Source organism: Siphateles boraxobius, unplaced genomic scaffold, assembly GCF_051911475.1.
Source record: "Siphateles boraxobius isolate OS27281-9 unplaced genomic scaffold, OSU_SipBor_1 130, whole genome shotgun sequence".
Taxonomy (NCBI): domain Eukaryota; kingdom Metazoa; phylum Chordata; class Actinopteri; order Cypriniformes; family Leuciscidae; genus Siphateles; species Siphateles boraxobius.
Window position 1 is genome coordinate 19,706,890 of NW_027508734.1, and position 26,758 is coordinate 19,733,647.

Consider the following 26,758-nt stretch of genomic DNA (forward strand, 5'->3'; position numbering starts at 1 on the left):
AAGGACAGTCAAAGACAGCCTTGTGGGAGGCAGAGACAGAGAGAGAGGAACAGAGAGAGCTGCTGTGGCCCTGGGGGACAGACATACACACATGATGGTGTTATAAGTGTACAAACAGTGAACTGTTGCTGGAAGTCTTAGGTCAGACTGAAAATGGAATCTAAATTTCAGATATTACTTGCAGTAGTAGGCTAATAGCAAAACTCAACCAATTAGCATAAAAATCATTAATTAAAAAAAATCTGATCATTATCATAGCGTCACAGCGTCTATTAATTTTCTTGGTGATTTTAGATGGTTTAAGAGCGCCTCCTTGTTTCTGCTTCACAGTAAAACACCACAGAGGAGTTTACGAATCTCTCTAATGCACATGATGAAATGTCCATTCTGATTAGCACTGCGCTCTCATAAGCGTGTGTATTATAGCCGATATATCTGTTATGATTAAGGAAATTGTCTCGCCTTTGTTCTGGCGACTTCAAAAAACATTTGAGTCTCTTGTCAATTTTAATTGTTCACATCAAAACGCATGCCATGTTTTCTGTAATTTATGCTATTAATATTTTATTAATATATCACTGTATTTGTTCTGTTGTTGTGCTTTTCTTTAGGTCTCTGCGGGCTAGTTAGGTCTTTTACAATCAGTTTTAACGTTAATGACATTTTGTGAGATTTTTTTTCATCCATTTACGAAACAAGTAATTCAAAAGAGTTACTCACAGGAGCAGCGAACATAAAGAAGGCAGTCAGACAAAGAAATCCACACCTTTTCTGTGTAAGTGACGCTTACGTTGCCAAGGCTACCTTTTCACATATCCATGCTGTGAGTTTGCGTAAGTTAGTTTTCAGTGGAGTGCGCGCTGAATTGTCTGTCCCAGGACTTTTGGCTGGGAGGAGGAGGAAGCGCAGGAAATGATGAGAAATGTGATATGCATAGTGTAACGCTATTTCACTTTGTCCAGTTCGTTTATGAGGTAAATACTTTCAGTTAAAGTAATACGCTCAGCTTTTCAGCAAAACACTTTAAATTAACAGTTCACTGTTTATTATTTTAAAGTGGTGTATGAGTTCCTGCATATCTGGATGTATAGTCAGTGAGCATATGAGAATTTTCCAAACATTAGAACTAAAATAGCTTGCAGTTGACTTTCATTTAGTTGAATTATTTTTATATGTTTAATACTAAAGATAACTGCGCGTTTAATAATAAATGAATCAAGGGCTAATGTAAAAAGACTTAAAAACAGCGCCTCCTGGGGATTCAAAGTACCATTACCATTAACCGGAACTACGTCATTTGAGCAGCGGGTTTGCAAATGCTGATATGGCAGGAACAAACTGAGTAAAAAAAAAAGGAACAAACCGAGTCTGACACAGGAAACCATAGTTCACCTATTAAGAGAACTGTAATGTAAATCAAAAGGTCAAAACAGCTCTCTCTGTTAAACCATTTACCTTAACATTTCAATTATTATATATACACATATTAATGACAAAGAGTATAATTCTGAAATCTTCAAAGAATGTGCCATGAAAAATACTGTCCATCAAGAGTGCTAAGAACAAAAAAAATGTTTGAATATTTTTCCACCATCATGAATCAAGAACCTGAATCTACACAAAGCTAGAGAAGAACTGACCTGGGAAGTTAGTCATTAAATAGCATATTATTGGGGGACAATGACAAAACACATCCACAGATTATTATTTACCAATAATAGTTGACAGTAAACTGCAAGGTAAGAATGAGAAGAGCGAGAGAGGGGAATTTTACTATGTACAATAAACTACTAAAGACTGGATTTCAATATTTTGGGTTTAGTGTCAATTCTGAAATTTATATAAAAACATTTTGTGAATAAATGGATCAGCAAATTTTGAGGAAATTGGCACTTCTATCATCACATCAAATTCGGTGTGACTGGACTGCAGTAGAAGTAAACTTTTTTTGTTGCTAATTTCAGAGTGCATGATTTCAAAATGCAAGAACAGTGATAATTAATGCAAACAGTCTGTATAACAAGCAAGACTAATAATAAACAAGGTTTTGTCGCATGCATTGGTCAAGACGACAAACCAACACACACCAAAAAGAGATGTACACACTGGGGTCACTGGGGGCTGCTCAGACATCATGGAGAAGACCCAGCCTTCAGCACAGTACCAGAACCAACATATAACAGTCCAGACTGTGAATGCTTTTAGCTGAGAACCACGTGACGGTCGAAGACAGACTTGCGCTGTTCTTGGACCTGCCTCCTCCAGCGCTGCTGAGCATGCTCTACTTTGTTGAGCATGTTGGAGCGAGAGCGAGAACGGGAAAGCACATCATGGGCATTGGCGAAGGGCTGTTGGTCCTTTTAACAAAAGAGTGTAATGTTATCACATTATTTCTACTTTATACCATATGCCTATAATTAAAAACACAAACCCCCAGTTTCACAGTCAAGGCTTAAGCCTTGTCCTGGACTAAAATGCATGTTTTAACTCAAAGCAACTTGCACTGGGATATCTTAAAATATGTTGGTTCAATTGTTTTGTCTCAAGATGCACATCAGTGATGTTTTTTCTTTCTTTCTACGGCATGTTTATTAAAGCAAAGCTACTTAGATGTCCTAATTAAACTAAAACCTAATCCTGGCTTAATCTAAGACCTGTCTGTGAAACCAGGCCAAAATCGATTTCATTATACTCATCCATCATCACAGGTTTTTCTTCCAAACTACCAACATTTACAACTTAAATGAAATCTTGAATCCATAAAGTAGTTACAAAACACTTACCCCAACATCGTCCTCACTCTGAATGAGCTGTGAATGGCCAAACAGCCTTCTCTTCAAAATAGGCTCCAACAGTGTCAGATAGACCATATACAAAAGCAGAAGGCCCAGAATAGATAGATATATTATAATAGTGACCTGTAAAAATAAAAAAAGTGAAAGATAATTTAGCTAATATTTAAACAATTTTTTTATATTGTATCTATCATATAAAGACATTGCACTTACTTTGATGGTTCCAGAGCTCCTTTCCTCATATTTGCATTCACAACGCAAACAGTAAGCCTCCACATCTTTGCCTTCAACAGGCATTGGCTCCACAACATGAAGGCAATTGCTGTGCAAATGATTATATTTGAGGCGTTATGGATCAGTGGATAGAGAGTCATGAGGTTAGTTATTTACAGAAAGTATTGTAGTCACTTTTTAAGCCTAGTAAATCATTTACCAATCCTTCAAGGAAACGTTTTGATTGTAGATCTGCCCATCAATCTCCTTATAGGGTGGACAGATACATTTGCACCTGATGTCTTCTGAATTCTGAGAAAAGTAACCCCAGATACACAAGCTTATATATATGTACACCAATGAATGACATGAAACCAATTACTGGCCCAATCCGTCTACCATACATCTGTCAGTTTGTAGAACAGTTGACATGGTTTGCAATCAGAAAGTGTTGCTTTCCGATTCCGAGTTTTTCACGCTTTTAATTCGCAGAAACATTGAAACATGCTAACGGCTAGTTAGCTCTGCCACAAAAACAATATGATCCCAACAACAAAATTAATTTAGCTAATTTATTAAAATACAGTGATACATGTCCTAATTTACCTTAGCTTCTGATGTTTGTGCATATAATATCAGCAGAAAACACACTAGCGATGAAAACGTCAACATATTGACAGCGCATCTTGGGGTCACTCGATTCATCTTTTTCGCTTCCGCTTAAGACAATGTTGTCAAATAATGAAGAGAGATGTTACAGAATAACGAGTAAATATTCCTTTAGTAACGCATGCAATGGCTAGAAGACTTTTGGTCCAATTAAACATCAACAAAACAAAGCTCGAGGGCTGGACTCTGTCTGACACATCAGCTGACCATTAGCAGCCGGTCCGCGCATTACCACTTTCCTCCGGAAACATGTGAGTGGGAACCATTCTTCCGTACACTACAGCGTTGGCAGCGGCAGTCTTTTCATAGGGGTCTTTTATTGTCTATGGGCAGGTCGCAGCGCCCCTACCGAAAGTTGCAACCTGGCAGCTGCCAGAGTTTGTGCCAGGTGCCATTGAAGTTTGTCGCCGTTTCTGCTGTTTACTCGGTAAAAACTACACTGTTTTGAAAGACTTGATGTTGCATTCACATCGCGTTGTAGCCAGGCTACACAGCTTTCCATAAAATACTCATATCATCAAGTTACAGTCAGGTGTTACCTGAATGACGCCTCTGTGGTCATGACCCAGTAACGCGGTTACCAAGGATAAATGGGTCATGGATTGAGAAATTCTTCAAACTGTATTAGCTACTAACGAAAAATATCCACATAAATAAATTTATTTTAACCTATTGATCCTGAAATATTATATTAGATATTATTAAAAACAATAATTAACTAAGAAAAGTCTGATCTTTCCAAGAACCACTGGAATGTACACCATTTATAAATTACTGATATAGGCTACTTCTGTGCATTTGAAACAACAAATATATTTTGAGTGTATTTCTTTATTTACATGTTAGATGTACAACCATAAAAATATAAACATTTAATTTACTCTGCATGTCATCAATGGGTAATCAATCCTACATCTAGAGCCTCTTAATCCAAAAATCAGTTTGGGTGATGGAAGTGGGAATGAAGAGGAAAAATTGATAACTGATATATCAAATGACCGTAATGTCTACTGAAATTATTGTGTATACGTGATGTTTCTTATTGGAGACAAATGAAGAATACATATATGAGATGTATGAAGAAGGCTACAATGCAAAAAAATAATACAATGCAGTAACATGAGAGCTGATGCAAATTTTTTTACATAATGTACAACACATTCAATCTCGCAAAAAAAAGAGACTTTAACTGCTTTAACTTCCACTACAGCCTTAGTAGTGCTCTGAAGTTTCTAAATAAGCTGGTCAAACATTTTCACAAAAAATGACAAATTTTGTGAAATGACCTATAATATATAACAAGCAATCTAGTTGCTCTTCTTTTTTTTATGACTAATTTCAGCTGTAAATAACATGTTTCGGTAACAGTCACTTCAAGGGGATAAAGGAATGAAACAGGAAGGAACTTTTCTTCAAAGGTGGTGGCTCATGTTATAATTGTAGAAGGGCATTCACTGGAAAAACAGTTCATTTTCTTCAGGAGAAAAATTTTCCAGTGACTTATTTAGGAAAGTTTCTCATGTGCATCAGGTCCAAGAAGTTGTCTTGAATCTCCAAGTATGCAGCCGGCCAAGAACATTCAGGAATATTTGTTCCAGGGCAGTCATTTAAAATTTGGCAGGAGCGCCAAACATTGATTCACTAAAAGATTATTTTACAAAATTCAGGGCCGTAGAAATCTCAAAACTTTGGAGCGGAGGAATCTGATAAATGATTTGGGAAACATTTCTCTAGACTCTTGTGCAGTGTAGTTGAAGAAGTTTTGTGGATGGGCCAGGACATCAAACAGGGCCTTCATTAGCTTCTTGTCCTGTAAAGTTAATTAGAAAACATAAATGAACTTTAAGCCATATACAAAAGCACAGTATATATTTTCCCATCTTCCACATGGTGGCACTATTGCCTCTTTTTTGACTACAGGGACCTGGAATGGCAAACCTCTTGATTCTTATTTAAAATCAAGTTGTAATAAGAGACCTGTTAAAAATAAAGTTGCTGTGAAAAACAGATGACCTGTGCACTATACCTTAAGAATTTCTTGATGATTCTCAGAGGCATATAATCTTCCATCCCTAACAATGTCTTCAATGAGCTCCTGGTAGTCCTCTAGAAGCATATTACACCGCATATAAATACTCAACATGAATACTTATCAATAAAAAATGTCAGTAATACAGTTCTCACCATCATATGTCACATAAGGCACTTGGAAGCCTTTTCCACTGTTTCCTTCGTTGGAGTGAAACTGGATCCAGAGTTTCTTTGAACGGGAGGTGAAAGCGATGGGTCGCTCGTACGTCTGGCACGTTTCATAAGTCGTCACTGAATTGGGCAGAGCTGTGGGAACAGTAAAGAAACTTCTAAAGACCTCTGAAGTGGCTTATTCGAGCCCCAAGAGATGAAGGAGAGCTCTAATGAGCCCATCGATGCAGCTCCTCCCCCCATTTCCTCACATGTGTATTCACAATCACCCTGCTGAGCTGATGCATTCAACACCAGATCACAGCCCTGCAACACTCACAGCTCTTTCGCATGACCAAATAGTCCCCACACTCGTCTTCAATGGGAAGGTAGATCTCGGGTACCACGACGAGGATTCTGCGCTTGGGGGGAGGGATGATGGTCCAGGTGCACTCGATGTTGGCCGGGTAGTTGCCGGGGTAGTTGGGGGATTCGATATAGCCGTTGAATTCTCCCAACTCTCCTCCACAGTGTCTGTCTGGCAACAACAAATTAAACGACTTAGATGGGACTATAGAGAGAATGAATAAAAATGAATTTGTAATAGAAATAGGGAGGCTTCATTAAAAGGATAACCTTTGTGAATTTTGCTTACTTTTGCACTGCATAATGTTTGTGGATCCGTCAAAATCAGTGGTAGTGTTTCCAGGGCATGCAATGCAGTAGTTTTGGCCAAACTCCATCTGATAGGTTCCAATGGGGCAACGGATACAACGGTGGGTGCTGGTATTGTAGTAATGCCCTGGGGAGCACTGAACTGTAAGGACAACATTAATTAATTTTCTGAAATCAGTATTTGTGTGGAATCTTGAATGCGACACAACATCTGCAAAGAACATTACACAGTGTCCTAACAAGATGCAACGCCATGACACGATAAAAGGTATTCTGTGTTAATCAGAGTTTTTGTCCAAACCAGCCACGACAAATTCTATTTTAAAAACATTGTCTATATCTGCAACATCATGGCTAGAACACACAAAGTACAGAAATGATCATCTCAGGCACTGTTTATGAACTTTATTTAATGTTCAAAATGACAAAAGATGATCAGCACACAAAAAAATAAACCAAAAGCTTCCATGAATTTTTATTTTAACTCCATGAACTTCTTTTGTAATTTTGTAAGTTTTTGAGCTACTTTTGGATCTGCAAGGAGTTTGTTCATTCATCTGGTTTGGACTGGTGTTTGGCACAACGCTTTTCCGTTCTCTTTATTTAATGTTTAAAGCGTTTCATGTTAGTTTGAGTATCATTTTGTGTGACCTTTATAGCCATACTGAAAGCGACAATGGAAAATTCACCTCAGATCTTGAAAATAAATGAAAGGAAACAATCTTATTGCATTGTGTATGGTTAGGACACAGTGTTACAAAAGCAGAGTATTGCCTAAAAAATTATAAAGCCTAGTGTAGGTGTCCCAGCCTGACCAGTTAAAAAAGGTCCGCAAAGCCCACTAAAACCAGTTGGGAGACCAGATTAGGCTGGTTTAAGCCTGGTTTTCAGCAGAGTCAATTGGAAGAAATGTATACATTTCACATTAGATTAAATCAGTAAAGACATTTATAATGTTACAAAAGATTTCTATTTCAATGTATCATGTTTCCTCCAAAATATTAAGCAGTACAACTGTAATAAGAAATTTAAATAATTATAAGAAATGTTAATAAGAACAATAATAAGAAATGTTTCTTGAGCAGCAAATCAGCATATTAGAATGATTTCTGAAGGATCATGTGACACTGAAGACTGGAGTAATGATGCTGAAACTTAGGCTGTCATCACAGGAATAAATTACATTTTAAAATACATTAAAATAGAAAGCAGTTATTTAAAAATATAATTTTACTGTATTTTTTTTATTAAATAATTGCAGCCTTGGTGAGCATACGAGACTCCTTTAAAAATGTATTTTTAATAATTTAACCAACCCAAGGCCTTTGAACAGTAGTATAAACTGAGTACTTTAAAACTCAGAAGACATTAGGAATGAATTATTCTCACCTTTGGTCTCACAATTCTGAAAGGACACAGCACCATCATATTTGGTTGTGAGACTTCCTCCACATGGGAAACAGGATGTGCGGCCAACCTCAGGCTGATAGGTGCCTTGTGGGCATGGCAGACATGGCACAAAGCCATCATGGGAGAACTGACCAGGACGGCACTGACCTAGGATCAGAAAAATGTTAAGAAAATGCCAGACAAACCAAGTTTGTTCCAAAGAAAGCAAAGTACAATGATGTCATGCAAGTTCATTATCTAAGAAAGTGCAGGCCTCCCCTCGTCCCTCTAGTGACCACAATAAATTGGCTGCCACTGAGAAGAACCCTAATAGCCCCTTCTGTTGTGTCTATGAGCAGAAAGCAGAAGATTGCATCTGAACCGCAAGCTGCCTTTGTTGACTATGTTTGAGGAACAGAAACATGGTGGTTCCTTTTTTCTTTACACATTTAACTGATCTGGAATTCTTTGTTGGTGTGAATGAATCAGACATTTGAGGATTTGCAGGACTGCATGAGATGACCCCTCCCAACACACTCACAATCACAAAACTTAACTCAAGCTCAACAAACCATGAGCCTGTGAGATTGTTATCATTACAGGTAAGCTTCCTGCCAACTGCATAAACAAAAAACAGGACGTGATTCATACTCTCCCTTTTCAACCTTAAAAATCTTCACCAATCTGTATATGACATCTCTGAGGATAAATACCAGGATGAAATGCGGTACATCTTATACAGTGGACTAATCTCTGTATATATATTATTATTATTATTGATGATGATGAAAATAAATAAGCAAATTCATATTTTAATATTTCAATATTATTTTTCTAATATAGACTGTGCCTGTGATTGACATAAATCCTCCATTTTTAAGATAATCTCTGGTCTAATGACGTCTGCGACATCTCTGACTGCTTAATACGAGGACCTCTACAAGGTCAAAGGCCATGCATAGGTCAAATAACATGAACTAACAATAAAGAATTGTATTAACTAACATTAACAAAGATCAATAAATACTACAACAAATATGTTGCTCATTATTAGTTAGTTAATACATAACTAACATTAACTAATGAGACCTTATTGTAAAGTGTTACCATGTACCAGTGCCAGAACATGAATGATAACATACAGCTGCCATATTTCTCTTTTAAGTTACATATGGATTGATTTGATTGATATATTTATAGCTGGCAAACGTCAATCCTTGCTGCATTGCTGTATTACTTGTTAAAACCAATAAACAGATTCTTTAAAAAAAATGGACAGACATCAACCTCAATGGAAATGTGTACTAGCAGAAAGGCTATAGACTTGTTTGTTCATGAGCAAGTCTCTGTGAAGTCTCACCTCCACACTCCGAGATGTTGCGTGCTCCTGCGGATCTTGGGATTCCCCTGCCCTCGGGTCCTGGGCACACGTCGCATGACACCTGCCCCTCTTCATCTTGGTATGTCCCAGGGGGGCAAAGAAAACATCTCCCTTGCTCTCCATTATAGTATGTGCCAACGGCACATTTGACTAGCGCAGAGAAAACTCAGAAATTAGATGAAACAGAGACTAAACTTGGAACACAAAAGAGGGCCTCACATTAAGCAGCTAAAGGGGCACAGCAAATCGACCTGATGAAGCTATGCCAAAAATTCAAACAAATAAGAGAACTAAGCCTTTCCACAGCTGCCTGATCCCCCACATCAAACGGCCCCCACACGCATACACAATCCCTCACCTTACTGAACATGCTCAAAGGGAATATTACCTCGCATAAACCTATGATGTCTGATTAAAGGGAGTGGAACAAAGTCTTTTTAATGTTCACTTCATAAACGGCTCTGATTTATAGCGATGGTTTCAAAAGTGTTTTGCACACACTTAGCCTTAAAATAAGCCACTCACTGGTACAGTTCAGTCCTTTAACCAAGTAAGTATGGCAATTTAGAAATGTTCCTTTCATCTCAGTGTCTCTATGCAAACCTTCAACTGACAGTGTTCGGGAGAATTTAGACAAACCTCTTACTCCTGAGATTTTATGGTAATGACGCCCAATTCCACAAAGGTTTGAACAGCATGCCAATTATGTGTGCCTCAGCAAATTGCCCGATTTTCCAAGAGAAGAAGAAAATGTAATTCTCTGAAGAGCAGTTCATTTTTTCCTCTCTTTTGTTAATCCTGAATGACCATGAGGAGCCACCGTCACATTGTCCCGGCTTTTATTTGACAGAGCAACTGAGTAAGAGAGAGGAGAGGAAGAGTTGAGAGATGGAGAGAAAGAGAGAGAGAGAGAAAAAAACCTTTAAGCCTTTCAAATGCAAAGCGATGATTCTATTGAATCCTCGAATTGATGGTTCCAATAGAGGTTTAAAGGACCTTTCACCTCTATTCAAGTCCCCCGGCTTTTGCCCATTTGATGACATAGGCAAACACTATGGTATCACAGTGGTAAGGAGCTGAACCCAATAAAAGAGGTCAGGATTGTGAATCCCCCCATTCAGAGGAGTCCAATCGCTCCTTGCGCCTATGAGGCAGGGGCCCAAACAGCTGATGCTAATTGATTCCCATGGTGTCGCTGAAGTCAATTCTCTTGAGCCGCTCACTGGCTGGGGTCGCACAGAGTGGCCCTGCCTAAGGAGGAATTTGGCACTTAAACTGCTTGCTTTAATAAACAGCCCCCTCCACACACACACACCACAAAAACAAACAAGCAAACAATAACTTAGAACATTTAAGGACAGGAGAGGAAAGCGGGAGCTCAGGGGGCGAACTTATGCAAACGCCTCCTAATGCGACCGTTTAGCTTTGCTGTTCATCTAGAGTTCACCACTGTGTGTTTTAGTAATGTCTAACTAATGGATTACATGTCCAAACCCTTTCAAATGTATGTGTGTTTATATACATGTATGTCTTTAAATGTATGTGTGTTTTAAAGGAATTAGCCTTAAAATATATATAGCCAACAAATATAAATTCTGTCATCATTTACTCACCCTTATGTCATTCCAAAGCTTGTGTTCTTCCGTGGAACACAAAAGCTATTTTGAAAAATGTTTTTGTCCATACAGTGAAAGTCAATGGGGTCCAAAAATGGGGGGGGGGGCTTTATATTTTAAAATATCTTCCTTTTGGTTCCACAGAAGATAGAAAGTCATAAAGTTTTGGAATAATATCAGGTTGAGTAAATGATTAGATGAACTATCCCTTTAATTAGGAAGAATACGTTCTCTTCACTCTTCAAGGTTTAGAAAGCAAATGTAGGTCTGTAAAGCGGTGAAGAAGTGTTGAAGCACAGACTTTCCACCCTCTCACTCCAGGAGCTTGAACAAGCCCCAATGGGATTTACAATGGAGTGGGCAAACTGAAAAGGCTAAACTACACTTAGTGAAGTGAGCCAGTGGGGGAGGCCAGAACAGGGAGGAAAAAATATAGCCCTTTTTAGGGCTCGATTTAAGCTGGCACATGGAACACTGCATGTCTGTGTACCTTAATTGTATGCCTGTTTTACTGAAAATAGCAAAACTTACAATCCCATATTCAGCGTGGATTCAATTAATTACTTATTGGCAAGCGTGTACATTTCACTTGGCATTGCTTTCGAAACATGTTAAATGAAGTGTAGTTTGGATCTGTAAAATGGTGCAACCCGACTTAGGTGAGAGATTTTTATTTATTTTAGTTGGACACGTGGGACTTGTGATTTGTAAAACGATGAGGGGGGAACTGGTCAATGGTCACCAATTTTCTCACTTGACTCCTCTCCATTACCATTCAGCAGTGGAGAATTAACCCACTCCAGTTATAATGGACCAAACTATCAAAACCCACTCCTTAAGGCAAAGAAGAGAGAGAACCACTGCACTCTCTAAACTCCCTAAACTACTTTAAAATAGACAGGTAGAGACAGAAGTTATGTGGACAGCTACTACCAGTCAAAAGGGTAAGGGTTTATTAAAAATAAATAAAAATAAATAAACAAATAAAGCTCTTTCTGACTATGCAATGTTTGCCACTTGACAAAATAGTGTTGTCTCTGGTGCATGGAACAAACATAAAAATAAAGAAAGAAAACAAGAAATTCAAACAATAAAACTAACCATGTTGAACTGTACAACAATGATTAGTTTTCTGATGATAAAGGTATCTAAACAGTTTCTCACCTGTCTAATAAAACACATAATATATTAAAGTGTCTTTGGTGTTTACACAGTTTCTACGGAAGTAAAACCAGAAATCGAGGGTAACGTGGATATGACGCCAAATAATAATTGCTGAATAAAAGTATACATTTAAAAAAATCTTACTGATCCAAACTTTTATACTCCAATAACTTGAAATAATTTAAAATCATATCACAAGATCATATAAAGATCTTATGACTATTAAGTCTCTAAAGCTATGAAAGAGTAAGCAATAACAGACTGTTATAAAGAAGTCTTTGAAAAAGCTGAGAGCCTTTGGTTGTCTGCACTACTGCTGAAACTGAGCCTGTAAAAGATAATGGACTTTTCCACCATAAAAGAAGACAAACAACCTCAGCAATACTGTCCCCTTAAAAAGACATCTTTGAAAAGGCCTTATGTCAAAGACAATGAAGGAAATAAGATAATGTTCAACACAATGAGTCCTCCAGACAAAGAATTTACTATTCCCTTTGAGATGTTTATTCTAGAGGCTGAAAAAAAAAGGGATGCCAAGTTGAACATATACTGTACCGATCTGACCTGAAGTAAGCCTGCCACAACCTTCACAACATGTAGTCGACTTGGAACAGCATTCAGCTGTAAGAGCCAACAGCAGCCTTCTGTTTCCCAGTCTTGCCTCTTTAATAAAGCTCATGCCAACTCTCTCGCACCACACGTATTATACTACACAACACCTTATACATATATCAGTTATCTGGCCTGTAATGCACTTCAACAATTTAACAGTTGAAACACTATTTGAAATAATGTCAGATATAACTGATTCATTCCAACAAGACATAAACAGTGCCCTGGAGCACAGCCAATATGTAAAGTGAATAATATAATACATATCGTGATCTTAACAAATATTTTGTGTCCTCAAGCAATTGTAAGTTGCCAATAAGCATATGTATTCGAACTGTCCACTCACCACATTTCTTGTCCAGCAGAACCTGTCCGGTGCCGCAGTGATCTGGTGGGTCAGCGGGTCGGACCAGTTTCTTGGCCAGCTCGTACTCCGATCCAGCAAAGTGCAGGTGAAACTGCTCCCGGTTAATGGACTTTCGAAGAGTGCGGATAGTCTTCCTAAGCCGCTTCTCAGAGCGCCGCCGAACACATGCCAGGTCACAGCCCTCTGCTGAGAGAAAAATTGGATACCATATCTTGTCCACAACAAAATACACACATAGAGTGCACACAAACCTCCATATGAACTCATTGTCCACTATTTAATACAGAACCCAGTTCCATCTTAAACCAGGAGATACTTTCACCTGTTGGCTTGTTTTAGTAAAAGTGACAGGAGCAAGAAGAGGGTGAGATGCGAGCAGGCAGTGAGAGGCCTAAGGTTTCTACTGAAACATACACATGCAGTGCACGAAACCAACCTGTTACCTCCTCCAGGTTCACATCCAGCTCAAACTGGGCAGTAATGGAGGATCCTTCCTCCTCACCAGCCTTCCGCCCATGGCGACTACGTTGCTGTCTGCTTGAAGAGGCACAGTGCAGGCTAACAAAGCTGAACTGGACATTCTCGGTGGCTCTTTTATCTGAGTAAATAGATTTTAAAGACTTAATGGATTTAGTGGATCCAAAATGTAAAAGCACTTAGCTCTGGTTTTCTTTTGTTATAAACATCTAATTTATTTTCCTTTTGCTTCGCTTCTCAGTGTGGATAACAGTGCAGAAAGAATCAAACAAGAGTGGATAAGGGGGGAAAAACTATTTTAAGTTCTGGTCTTTCACTGAAGGGTGTGGGAGTCTTTCAGACTCTCAGACCCCGAGTCTGATCAGGAGGTCAGAGTGATTGATGGTTTGGGTAAGACTCTATTGAAAGGCATGCCATGGCTAATTTCATCTAGCTCTTTCGAACACTGCTGGACAATGAGTACCAGTGAGACTAGATTCTAGCTTGAACTTTCCCCTCACATCCACCAAATGACACTGACCAATATCAAATCAGTTTTTCCATATATGACTTGTAAAATATATAGTATGAATATAAAATAATAATATATAAACATTTCTGTGTCTGGCTTGCTGCATCACTCATTTACTTTTTATTTCCACTTAGTCTACTTGCTCAGAGAGGAAATAAAAAGAAAGTGACAGATGCTGTCACGACACAGTGTTTCATTAATAGGGAGGCTTTAGACTTCGGCTTAATGCCTGTGCAAACAAAATGAGTTAGTAGTCAATTTTTCAGTGAGAACCATGTTGCTACATGGCCAGTACCTGACAGGGTGGTTTTGAAGGTCTGTGCAAGATTTTCCTGACTCCGCTTCAGATTGCACTTCCCCTGTCCAGATTTAAATGTAGCAATGGTTTTGATTCCTGAACCTGTAAAAGGAAAGTACACTGTGACATTTACACTTGACACATTCATCATTTGGGAACAGTGTTGTTATTAGGCCATCTTCATCACTCATATAGTAAATACATTTCTGGTAAATTACCGTTAAATTACAGTTAATAGATAATTTGTGAACAGGACCCTTTCAAAAATACCGTTATATCAGTTTTGGCAATTTCCCGGTATGAGAAGTATTACCAGTAAATCACCGGTATGATTTTGTGCGAGAATAAAGAATGAAGATTACCGGTATGAGCATATACGAGGTCTGAACAAGTTTACTTTGGGTCAGTCATAAAGCTCTGTTGGGCTGTTTATGGTAATTACTTTTAATGTAAACATGCGCTAAACAAGCAATGCGGTTATGCATATACTATTACGTACTATAATTACCGCTGTACTATAGTAACTATTATAGGCCTCGTATACTGTGTATGCCACGTTGAGTCCTTACACCTGTCCCTCAGAAGTAAAAAAAAAAAAAAACTGAAATGAAACTAAGGCACTTCTCCTCATCCAGGTGGATGAAGAAAACAGCTCAACGTTTAAAGGTAATTTCTGATGATTGACATTACAGAGTTTACTGGTATTTTAGTACTGATGTGTATCTTACCGGTAAAAAGACTGAACACAGTTATTTCTGTGTACCGCATATTTGTGTATTTACCGGAAAAGTCATTCAGGTAATTTTACGGTAATTTAACAGGACTGCTGTGTGCAAGGGGCTATTGTCAACTAAAGCTAAAATGAAAAACTATTAAAATATTAAATATTACACTATTAAATATTATATGAAAACCTTGGAAACTAACTGTAATCAAATAAGTTTAAGCTGGAGTACTAAAATTAATAAATTACTATAAATAAAACTGAAATAAAAGCTAAATAGAAATGGAAAAACTATAGCTATTAAAATAAGTATAAATAAAAATAAAATAAAAATATTGAAAAAAACTAATTAAAAATGACAGAGGACAATTACAAAATTAAAAAATATATTTAGATTAGTTTTTAGATGAAATTAAAATGGAACTGAAAAAATAAAATAAAAGCTAATTCAAAATATTAACAATACTAACAATACTATATTATGCTGCATATAAATCATGCTAAAACAACACTAATATATTATTCTAAATTCATATAATAATATTCACTCTGTTAAGTGTTAATACTTCATCTTTTAAACAATAACATATAGAATGAAGCTGAAGACATTTGGAAGAGTTCAAACCCTACCTGGGCAATATGACCCATTCCTGTTCCATTGTCCTCCTACGTGGCACGGCAGGGGCATGCCACAGGTCACTGTGTATGAATCTTCAGCTCCTACATGTGAAGGTGAAGGTGTCAGAGAAACTCCAAGGAAACTCCACAAAGATCTCAACATATCTACATGTTGGAACACTTACCACTGCTGATATGAACCTGCGACTGGCAGGTCAGGTAGCAGAGCTCACCCCCTCCCTGCTTACTGCAGTTGAGAGTGGGCCTGGCAGGTGGCGGCACTAGTGGAGAGTCCTCTGCTTCTGAATGTGAAAATCACAATGCTTAAAAGTGGAGATATGGTATACACGCTGAGAAGGGAGGTGGACGGAATGCGTTAGAGAGAAAGATCAGAAAGCTCAACAATGCAGTACATTCAAGATGAGAATATGAATGTACATGGGCACATTTGAGATTTGAGTTTGCCAGCAATAGCACAGACAGAAAGAGCCAGATAGAGAAACTCAAAAGTATCTCCTGTTTTTAACTCCCAGAGATGAAGAACTGATTTCCATCTAAGCCGACACCATCAGATATTAATCCCAGCATTCAGAATCACTCAAGCTCATCTTACCGATACAGTCTTTCTTGTTCCAGTGCAGCTTGTAACCAGCATGACAGTGGCACTCAAAGCTTCCCATGGTGTTCTCACAGGTGTGCTCACATCCTCCATTGTTCAAACTACACTCGTTTATGTCTGAGAATGGACGAATTGACAAACACAACAGATTTCTATTAAGACGTATTTCAGGTAAGCAATTCTTATAATTATACTTCCACAGTAATATATCCGTGTGATTCGCCAAAAATCAATAAAACTGTATCATGAACCTTTGATTTTATTTTTTAAAAATAGCTATTTGTATCCTCACCTCCACAATGGGCAAGCCCATAGAGAGTGTATCCCTTGTTGCAAACACACTGGAAGCTACCAGGTGAATTTACACAAGTGTGGTCGCACGTCCTCTCAAAAAAGCACTCGTCGATATCTGTAATCAAGCCAAAATCAATCAAGGCTATTTTATTAATAACAGAGAGAAGTACTTTATTTAGAACAATTGTATCAAGGACAAGGAGTTGTCTGTGTGCTTAAACGAAATGTATTCTTTTAGAGTTGAGTGTTATACTCTTAGTCTACGTTAAGGATCTTCAAAGGAATCTTGCAAGTCGATACTGGCACCCTTCAAGAGACTCCCACCCTGTCTTATCTCCGAGCCGAGTTACAAACACAGATACTAACACCAACACCCATACAGCTTCTCTATGTTCTGTTGGACCCATAGCAAAAGAAAAGTGTCCTACCCTGGCATGAACGCTCGTCCGTCAGCAGCTTGAAGCCCTTTCGACAGCTACATTCAAAGCTGCCAATGGTGTTCCTGCAGTAGTGGTCACAGCCGCCGTTATGAAGTTCACACTCATCAATGTCTGAGAGACAGAGAAGGACCAAATCACACTGCAGAACATAGATGGACTGATCAGCTATAGGGTGAATTTCATGAAACCTGTCAAAAGTATTATCTGTGACATTATCACCCCACAAAAAATTTGATAGTGCATAAATTACATATAAAATACAATATAATATTATATAATACAATATAATATAATAGTATATAATATAATATAATCATCTCATTTCGTGCTCAAATCTCCTTTGGTGTTCCACAGGGCTCTATTTTAGGTCCTCTTCTTTTTGCTTTATATGCTTCCACTTGGTCATATTATTCACAAACAACTTATTGTATAATTTCTATGCTGATGACACTCAGCTTTATCTTCCAATTAAATTTAACAACTGGTCTCTGTCTAATCTGTTTGCCTGTCTTCAATTCATTAAATGCTGGATGGACACCCATTTTTTACAGTTAAATAGGGATAAAATTGAAATAATAATTTTTGGCCCAATTTTTGCTAATCAGCTTGGTCCCCTCTCTTCTAATGTGTGCTACTGTGTTACCAACTGTGCTACCTTGGTGTTATTTTCAATGCCACATTGTCATTTGATAAGCAGTGCTGTAGTGAAAAGTAGTTTCTTCCAGTTAAGATCAATTGCGAGAATCAAGAAGATGCTTTCTAAGAAGGACCTTGAAACTGTAATTCATGTTTTTATCACATCAAGGTTAGATTACTGTAATTCACTTTATTTGGGTTTGCCTAAATCGTCTTTGGAACGTCTGTAATTGGTGCAAAATGCAGCAACCAGATTATCTACTGGCACTAGAAAACGTGCACATATTACTCCTGTACTTGCCTCTGTACACTGGCTACCGGTCAAGTTCCGTGTTGATTTTAAAATTTTGCTCTTTGTTTTTAAAGCTCTACATCGATGTGCTCCCCAGTATATTTGTAATCTCCGGTCATCAAGTCAATTTCTCCTCTCCGTCCCTCTACCACATTTTAAAACTAAAGGCGACCAGGCATTTTCTGTGGCTGTCCAGGGCTTTGTAATAGTCTTTCCTTTCACATAATCTTCCCCTTCTATTTCTGTTTAAATCCTTTTGAAGACTTATTTTTTTTCTTTGTTTTAATTCTGTTTGAGGGTGTAATTGGTTTTTAGATGTTTAATTATGTTTTTAAGTTTGTTTTTTATTTGTTGTACAGCACTTTGGTTTCAACATCTGTTGTTTTTAAATGTGCTTTATGAATTAATAAACTAAACTAATAAACTAAACATAATATAATACAATATAATCAGAAATACTATGAAATATTATTACAATTTAAACTAACTATGCTATTTATGCTATCTCTAAAGATAATTTACATCTGTCAAGGCGAAGCTGAATTTGCAGCAGCCCTTACTTCAGGCTTCAGCATTATGATTTGGTGCTCAGGTAACATTTCTTATTATTATTATCAATGGTGAAAGCAGTTTACTATTTTGGTGGAAATCATGAAACATTTACAAAAATAAATATAAGTAGGATGCATAAATAAATATAAGCATACAACAGATATTGTCCTTTCATCATTATTTTCATGATTCTATGATGAATAGAAACTTCAAAAAACATCCTTTATATGAAATAGGAAGATTATAAATGTATTTCTGTCACTTTTGATCAATTTAATGTGACCGGTCCAGCTTTATATTAAAGCTGCAGTAGGGAGTTTTGAGAAAATGTTGACTTAGCCTGAAAATTTGAACAAGCACAACTTACAGGTCCAACCCCCTTGCTCTCTGCTACGCTACAGCCCTCCCTCCACAGCTCCTCCCCCACAGCGGATCCTGCCGTGAACGCGCAGGCTAGTAAGCAGGACCACCGATGACGGCGGATTATAAACAGTTATGGAACATTCACTAATAGGGACGAAACATCAACAATATGCTTTACATTGACTATGGCCTGCCCATACTTTGACTACCAACTTGGTCCTCAGATCATTATGTATTTTGCAATACATGTAACTTTATAAGGTTGCACTCTTTCTATAAGTTATAAATAGCTACTAAGATAACATTAAAGGATTAGTTCACTTTAAAAAAAAAAACTTTTGCTGATAATTTACTCACACCCATGTCATCCAAGATGTCCATGTCTTTCTTTCTTCAGTCGAAAAGAAATTACGTTTTTTGATGAAAACATTCCAGGCTTTTTCTCCATATAATGGACTTCAATACGACACAAACGTTTCGAGGACCAAATGACAGTTTCAGCGGAGCTTCAGAGGGTTTTAAACGATACCAGACGATGAATAAGGGTCTTATCTAGTGAAACGATCGGTCATTTCAAAAATAAATAAAAAACTTTAAGTTTTATAAGCACAAATGCTCGCCTTGCTCTGTTCTGTGATGCACGTTCGTGATCCTGTTCGAACTCGTTCATCCAAATGAACAAATCTTTTTTCGAGTCATTCGTTCGTTGAATGAACGAAATGACTCCGAAAAAGACTCGTTCAAAATGAACAAATCTTTTTTCGAGTCATTTCGTTCGTTGAATGAACGAATTGACTCGAAAAAAGATTCGTTCATTTGGATGAACGAGTTTGAACAGGAGAGTCACGAACGACGGTACGTGCTCGCGCTGTGCAAGAGAGGGGTGATCAGCGCGTACACGAGCGTGATTGACACTGCTAAGACATTCCTCCTGGCTCTGATTGGTTGTTTCTGACCGGGAGCGGTGTATTTCTGCAAATGGCAGTAGGACCACAGGGAGGAGCCAGAGGAGCTTGATTTTTTCCAAAGATTATCTGTCTCATATTCTACTGTCAGGACATAATGAGAGTTTTAACAAATATTTGTTTACAAAAGCTACCTACTGGGGCTTTAAGTGGTTTTAACTACTATGTACTTACATTGAAATTATTAATTTGATACAATGGACTTATTGTGTACATACATGTTTTTACATTGTACTGATATTTTGAAAATATCTGCATGTAATCACAGCTGTAATTAATGCATGTAATTACATTTGTAATTACACAGTTGACCCTTCCTTACATCATGACCCAAGCTTAAACCGACCCATACCACCACACCAGCCTCTAACCTTACCCATATCACACCTCAATAACAGGAAAAGTGTTTTACAATACAACCTGAACACAATAAGTACATTGTACTTATTTTTCGATGTAAGAACATAGTACTTAAAGCTACTTAATATAAAGTGGGACCATGTGACCTTTTAAAAAATAATTATTCATTTTTCTTTTGATTTTGGGGACTGTTGTGAGATTTAGCCTAAAAGCAACTAAAATATTTGTGTAAAAGAATATCATGTGAAAAATGTTGATTCAGACCTTTGCAGGATTTGACGTCAGGTTGGAGAGTAAATCCCACTGGGCAGCTGCAGCGAACACCTGTGGATGTGTCCTTACAGGTGCTGTCACAGCCTCCGTTATTCACCGCACATGTCTCTGAAGAGCAAATGAAAGAGAGACGCAACAAGTTAATAAGGGCAGGACTGAGAAATAAATCCTCAGATTGATCAAAGACGTAAATCTGTCATTGCAAGATCAATCAGTTCATTAATATTTAAACAGACTGTGCAAATAAGACTATATACTATGTCATACTCCACAGATGTAGAAGGCCAAGGACAGAGAGGCCATATGCAGTGCGTTGTGTAAATATGAGCTGGCAGAGACAAATACAACACTCAGTACTGTACGATAAACATCCCCAGTCCCTGTCTCTCTCTGCATGAGAGAAAAACATGTGAAATGTACCACTCTATCATCAGTACATATTTTACAAGAGAGAAATCAGAGGTGGTGAAGTGTGGGTCCCCAGTCATTTCACAGTTTACCTAAAAGACTGAGGAATGCTCAGCCTGGCCAGGCTATATGCTTCTAAATATGTGCACTATAGGTTAACACACAGTACTTCTCGCTTTTCTCTAAAAGCACGGATATATTTAACCCTGTGTCTATGGATGAAACTGCATACTTTAAATTGATTTGATTAGGTATTGATTGTTGAAGGTAGAATTTTACCCATGAGCAGTCGACGCTTGACTCGTTTGTCCACCTCTGCCAAGGACGTGGCATTGTGATCAGCGGTGGTGGGGGCCGTTTCATCCCGTTCTGAAAAAAATGGAAGTCGAGACCAATATTGTCTATAGACTGTTAAAAAGTTACAGTGCCAGGTAACCTTAAAAAAGGCTTTCTAGAAATGTCAAAATAATTTAATATGATATCAACCTGATTAATCAACAACAAGTTTTTTTTTTGTTGAATGCCAGGTCTGGAAGAAATATGTAGCAGCTGCATATTTTCTCTTTTTACGATGTAGGACTTGTTTTAGCAAAATCATAATGCTACCTATATATCTTCAATATTCTACACATAAGGGCATACATCATTTTATAAACAATTCCATATAAATAAAACCCCTTTGAAAATACACAAATCAGCCAATAAATTGCCTGTAAGAACTTACCTTAAAGTAAAAAATACTGTATAAAGTTCATATATTTTATATCTATACAAAGTGACTTTCAGATGAGGAACATCAGAAACAATTTATCAAACATTTTACATTGTGCATATATTTATTTATATAATAACATCTATCATATATATATTATTCAACAATGATGCATGATGAATTAAATGTATCAAAAGTGACAGTAAAGATCTTTGCATTGTTACAAATTTTTTTTATTTGAAATAAATTCTGATCTTTATATTCATCAAATAATTCAGATAAAAGGTCACCACAGTTTCCACAAAAGCACTGAGTAACACAAACATTTTTAACAGAAAAGTTTCTCGAGCACTAAATCAACATATTATAATGATTTCTGAAGGATCATGTGACCCTAAAGACTGGAGTTAAAAAATGATCAAATAAATCTTGGCAGTCTTGGTGGGCATAAGAGACTTCTTTCAAAGACACAGACCCCAGACCTTTAGCGTATATACCACTGAGCAATCCAGTCATTTATATAGATCAGTGGTATATACTGTACATATAAATATTAGGAATTATTACATAAATAAATATATGCAAACTACAAATATGGTTGGCTCATTAGAAAGTTGCTTTATATAAAAGCAAATTTCTACATGAAAATTTCTAAATGACTGTAGACTGTTTATCACATTTGCAGTTATGTTTTTCACTCTGGGATCACACAATCATCCAGTGCAATCTAACCTAAATAGCAACCACACTGATAAGCACACCTTTTAATAAACCAAAAACATCTACAACAGCAACCAATCCCAGGCAAAGAGACCTCGATGACTTCTTGACTCTGTCATAACCATTGTGGCATTGTTGTAGTGTTTGCAGATAAATACAGATAGTCAAGTTCAAAATCATGGACAAGGCTGACAGAATGGAGAGACAGAGAGACAACGATAACTGTAGACCCCACACACACAGCCCGCAGGCTCCAGCTGTACTTCCTCATTATCAGATAAAGCGTGTGTTTGTGTCTGAATGAGAGATCTCTATCACCACCTTTGCACATAAGTGGATCAAATATGGATCAGCTTAAAATATTTGCCAAGAGATCATCATAAATTCTAGCTGGAGAAGTGGGTTGGGACAAAAGCTAGTAAAGCAGCCTTACCCACACAGGCTCTGCCATCTGCGTGCAGCGTGTACCTGACGTGACACCTGCAGATGGGCCCCTGCTCTGTGTCGTCACAGATGTGCTGGCAGCCCCCGTTGCCATGGTTACAGGTCACTATGCAACAGAACACAAACAGCATCACATCAACAGCTCCAGTGAGTCGTCCTGTGGTATTTCTCAGATTAACGGTGGGTCAGAAATGTGAGTCACACGTACGGATGCAGCCCCGCTGGTTCTTGGCCAGTTCAAAGCCCGGCCGGCACTCACAGGCAACGCCACCTTTGGGTGTTTCCTTACAGATGTGAGCACAGCCGTGTTCTTTATTCATGCAGCTCATGCCTTCTGTGGAGAAGAGATACGGTCAAAGAGCCTGCAACACTTATTTTAGGTATTACATAAATGTATTAATATTTTAGAGAAATATTCTGGGATAAATTCAAATTAAGGTCTGTGGCGTTCTGTCGATTACCGCAGAAAATAATTTTGACTCAATCTTCAGTCAGTATTTAATGAACTACTCCTTTAATGGCATATTGACTGTATATTTTACCCCAAGATTAAAATTCTGTCATCATTTACTCACCCTCATGTTGTTCCAAACCTGTATGACTTTCTTTCTTCTGCGGAACACAAAATAAGATATTTTGAAGAACATTGGTAACCAAACTATTTTGGCAACCATTGACTTCCATAGTATGGACAAAAAAAAAAACATTTCTCAAATTATCTTCTTTTATGAAAGAAAGAAAGCCATAGAGGTTTGGAAAGGCGTGAGGGTGAGTAAATGATAGATTTATTTTATTTTTGGGTAACCAATCCATTTAACATCAAATCACTGCTCTATTTGCTTTAATGAAACAAATATAATACATAATAAAATAATTCGATTTTTCCAACTGTAAAACCAACTGAACCCGTAGGCAGATAAAATAAATAAATGATTATATATAAATATATAAAATCAAATGAGTATAATATAAAATGTAAGGCCAAATGTATTGGCTACGTAACAAACTACATATCCCTAATTAAATTAATAGCTACAGTACATTAGTTAATCTTTGCATTCCTAATCAGTATATAATATTTAATATTACCTGTTGTTAAAACTCTCATCAAATTCAATGACATTTAATGCCACACAACCTGACCTGACATCAACAGCAGGTCTATGGGTCAGTGTAGAGGGCCTTTCCTGCCATTAGCACTGCAGCTCAGTGGATGTGCTGATAGGATATAGCAAGTTTACCCAGAGAAAGCAAATGGGGTGGAAAGCCTTGCAAACCTTAGCTCAATTTACTGAGGGGAAAACAATACTCGCCGCTGAGAAGCTACAGACACATAAAAAGGTTTTTTATTCTCATCTATGACACAGGCCACAAAGCCCTGAGTGTTGCAGTTATTAACTTGTTTTGTTCCTCTGAACATGGGGCTCCCTTTCCCACAGCATGGGCCCTTTGCAACTGAACCGCTGTAGATAATGCCCCGGAGAGGGAACCCAACTTAAAAGCTGTCATTCGCCATTGTGCTGTCAATCATGATCTTATGTGAGAACATTTAGAAATTAGGTTGGCTTTCCTTTGCACTTACCCCTGACAACTCTGCAAATACACACTCCACTAAACAACACAAGCCTCTCGTGATGCACTTTTGACATCCAAGTTCGTGACAAACCCGAAAATGAAATGTCCATCAAGACTGAGATTTTCACCTGACCATTTTTGAATCGTGTTCACATCACATATAGAGAAACCAGATGAATACACTCTGATACCTTGATTGTTCAATATGATGGTGAACATGTTAGACTGAGCCATTAAAGGTTTGTTAAAAGCAGCGGCTCACCCACGGAGCGATGGATGCATGTGTGTTGATTGTCACTCAGGAAAAAGCCTTCCTTGCAGCGGCACTCATAGCTTCCCATGGTGTTGACACATACATGCTGACAGCCACCATTGTTGAAGACACATTCATCCACATCTAGAGACAGAGTATGTTAAAGCATCACAAAACAGCACGTTTCCAAATACCTCAATAACTTTGGCAAAGTCATTTGGTCAAAGTCTTCAGACTGGGTTCTGTGGATATTGCAAGTAGCCCTACAGTACAAATATACTGTCTGTTCCAAAACACTTGTAGTGAGAACAACTCATCCCATGCGATCATTAACCTTTACCCCTCGCACATGTATATGTGATTTCTTCGTGGATTTCTACTTACCGAGACAGTTGTGTCCATCATGTGCCAAATGAAACCCATCAAGGCAAGTACAGCGGTAATTGCCGGGTATGTTGTTACATTCGTGTACACAGCCACCATTGTATTCCAGATCACATTCATCAATGTCTAGGAAATGGAAGAGAAATCAAGGCTGACCAGTGTTTGCAATTTGTGCATTTTAGGGGCACTGCCCTTCCAATACAACTTTTAAAATGTTGAAAAAGCAATTTGAAAGAAAGGAAACATGAACGTCCTCCTTTAAATTAAAATACAACACAGTTGCATACTCAATACGCAACGTGTAATAAAATCAAATAAAAAAAAATCTAAATTACTCCAAAAACAAACTATTTAAATATTCAGTTGCATACTGTGTTGTACAGATGAACAATAATTAAAAAAGGGAGGTTTTCCAGATTACAGGTCTAGTCCACTGTCTGTTAAACTGAAGAGAAAGGGAGCTGTTACCTTCACAGTGTTTCCCGTCCCCTTTAAAGCCTGTTTTACAAGTGCACTTGTATGAAGTTGGGGTATTTTGACAAATAGCATCAATGTGACAGGCATCGCTTCCCTCTGCACATTGATCTGAATCTGTGTATCACAAATGTAACATGAGACTTTACAGTAAGCATTGCTCACTTTGGTATATTAATGTTTTCTTAGCAGTGTAATAATGAACTGCTAAATGTTTTATTATTAGTGGAATTGCTTGTAAATAAACTTTGTAATTGTTCTGACTGCTGTGATACACAGTAACATGTGTAAAACACAAACCCATAATGCAAAGTGTTGCGCAAAAAAATTCAATGAAATGTCAGGAAAATCATTGACACATATTCTAAAAGGTGTGTTTTAGTGCTTAAGTAAAAGTAAAGAAACAGGGTATCAAAACAAGGGGAGGTAAACAAGTTGCGTGTTTACAGCATCGCGTGTAACAAAGTGAAGACTCTTACCAGTGTTGTGAAGAAGTGCGGCGCTTTGGCGAGTATTTAACAAGAGCAAAAACAAACAGAGGAGCCGTGCAGTCCAAACAGTTCCCATAGTGATCAGTTGAGAGTTTAGAGTCGAACTCAATAACACGCATTTAGTCAAACACGAGTATCCCACTCATTTTCATCCGCACTTTGTCAGTGGCTTCGCGCTTGTGAGCGCTTCAACAGAAGATGTGTGCAAGAGAGAGTGAGCGCGCGCCCGTGTGTGCGTGCGTGTGTGTGTGTGTGTGTGTGTGTGTGAAAAAGGCCCTTTTCTGTCTCTCTTCATGATTCTGTGTCGGGGGATGGGGTGTAAGCGCATTCACACAGAAGTGTTTCTTTTATTGATCTCCAAGAGCCCATGTGGATTGAATCGATTTTAATTTCACAGCATAAAATAGGTGAAAGAAAAAAGTTGTATAGAATATTATTTTTTTATAAACTCAAGATTAGGCTAGCATATTAGATTACAATATAGCTATTTACAGTGCCCCCCCCCCCCCCCCCCCCAGCAAATATAATATTTTCATATCATTATTTTGATGTAAAAAATCTTAAAATTAATGACGATTTACTCTGCCAGTATGAGAGACTTCGTTATAAAATCATTATATATTATAATCATGCATTTATTATATAGACATATACTTTAAAATTATATTGTTTTTTTTCATTAAAGCGTGTTCCTAAAGGTCAGATAAGGCCTTGATTGATAAAATACCCGAGGATAATATTATGTTAAGTTGTTAAAAACAGTAGCCGATTCAAGGATTTCAAGTGGATTTTGAGTCAACCTTCAATTAAATA

General features: G+C 37.7%; 3 protein-coding genes across 12 annotated transcripts in view; all 3 read right to left on the reverse strand.

The window, feature by feature from the left end:
- The window catches only part of dennd2b (DENN domain containing 2B), an 89,152-nt gene extending 88,255 nt beyond the window's left edge, over window positions 1–897 (reverse strand). Inside the window, exon 1 of one of the 3 annotated variants that reach the window (XM_077228435.1) lies at window positions 721–897. The gene's annotated coding sequence lies outside the window, so the exon portion shown is untranslated. The remainder of the gene's footprint in view (window positions 1–720) is intronic. The other 2 variants (XM_077228436.1, XM_077228440.1) reach the window with 2 other exon arrangements.
- A 131-nt stretch (window positions 898–1,028) lies between these two features.
- On the reverse strand, window positions 1,029–4,196 carry tmem9b (TMEM9 domain family, member B). Its single transcript, XM_077228492.1, has 5 exons — window positions 3,615–4,196; window positions 3,229–3,320; window positions 3,009–3,117; window positions 2,784–2,918; window positions 1,029–2,357 (listed from the first exon to the last, which is right to left on the reverse strand). Exons 1-5 carry the CDS (start codon window positions 3,711–3,713, stop codon window positions 2,202–2,204), a joined length of 591 nt encoding a protein of 196 aa, XP_077084607.1. The 5' UTR covers window positions 3,714–4,196; the 3' UTR covers window positions 1,029–2,201.
- A 296-nt stretch (window positions 4,197–4,492) lies between these two features.
- scube2 (signal peptide, CUB domain, EGF-like 2) lies at window positions 4,493–26,203 on the reverse strand. Of its 8 annotated transcripts, none has more exons than XM_077228410.1 (23): window positions 25,934–26,203; window positions 25,449–25,571; window positions 24,981–25,106; window positions 24,606–24,740; window positions 22,977–23,102; window positions 22,758–22,874; window positions 21,172–21,261; window positions 20,476–20,592; window positions 17,032–17,154; window positions 16,602–16,718; window positions 16,304–16,426; window positions 15,876–15,992; window positions 15,703–15,792; window positions 14,346–14,450; window positions 13,499–13,660; window positions 13,042–13,248; window positions 9,283–9,453; window positions 7,923–8,090; window positions 6,514–6,675; window positions 6,199–6,396; window positions 5,862–6,014; window positions 5,704–5,783; window positions 4,493–5,487 (listed from the first exon to the last, which is right to left on the reverse strand). In XM_077228410.1, the coding sequence occupies exons 1-23, from the start codon at window positions 26,019–26,021 to the stop codon at window positions 5,341–5,343; spliced, it is 3,045 nt and encodes a 1,014-aa protein (XP_077084525.1). In that variant the 5' UTR covers window positions 26,022–26,203; the 3' UTR covers window positions 4,493–5,340. The 8 variants fall into 8 exon arrangements, with proteins under 8 accessions (XP_077084525.1, XP_077084526.1, XP_077084528.1 ...); XM_077228411.1 differs by having other exon boundaries at window positions 13,042–13,245; window positions 25,934–26,201; XM_077228413.1 differs by having other exon boundaries at window positions 13,042–13,245; window positions 22,977–23,099; window positions 25,934–26,197.
- Window positions 26,204–26,758: the final 555 nt, after the last annotated feature.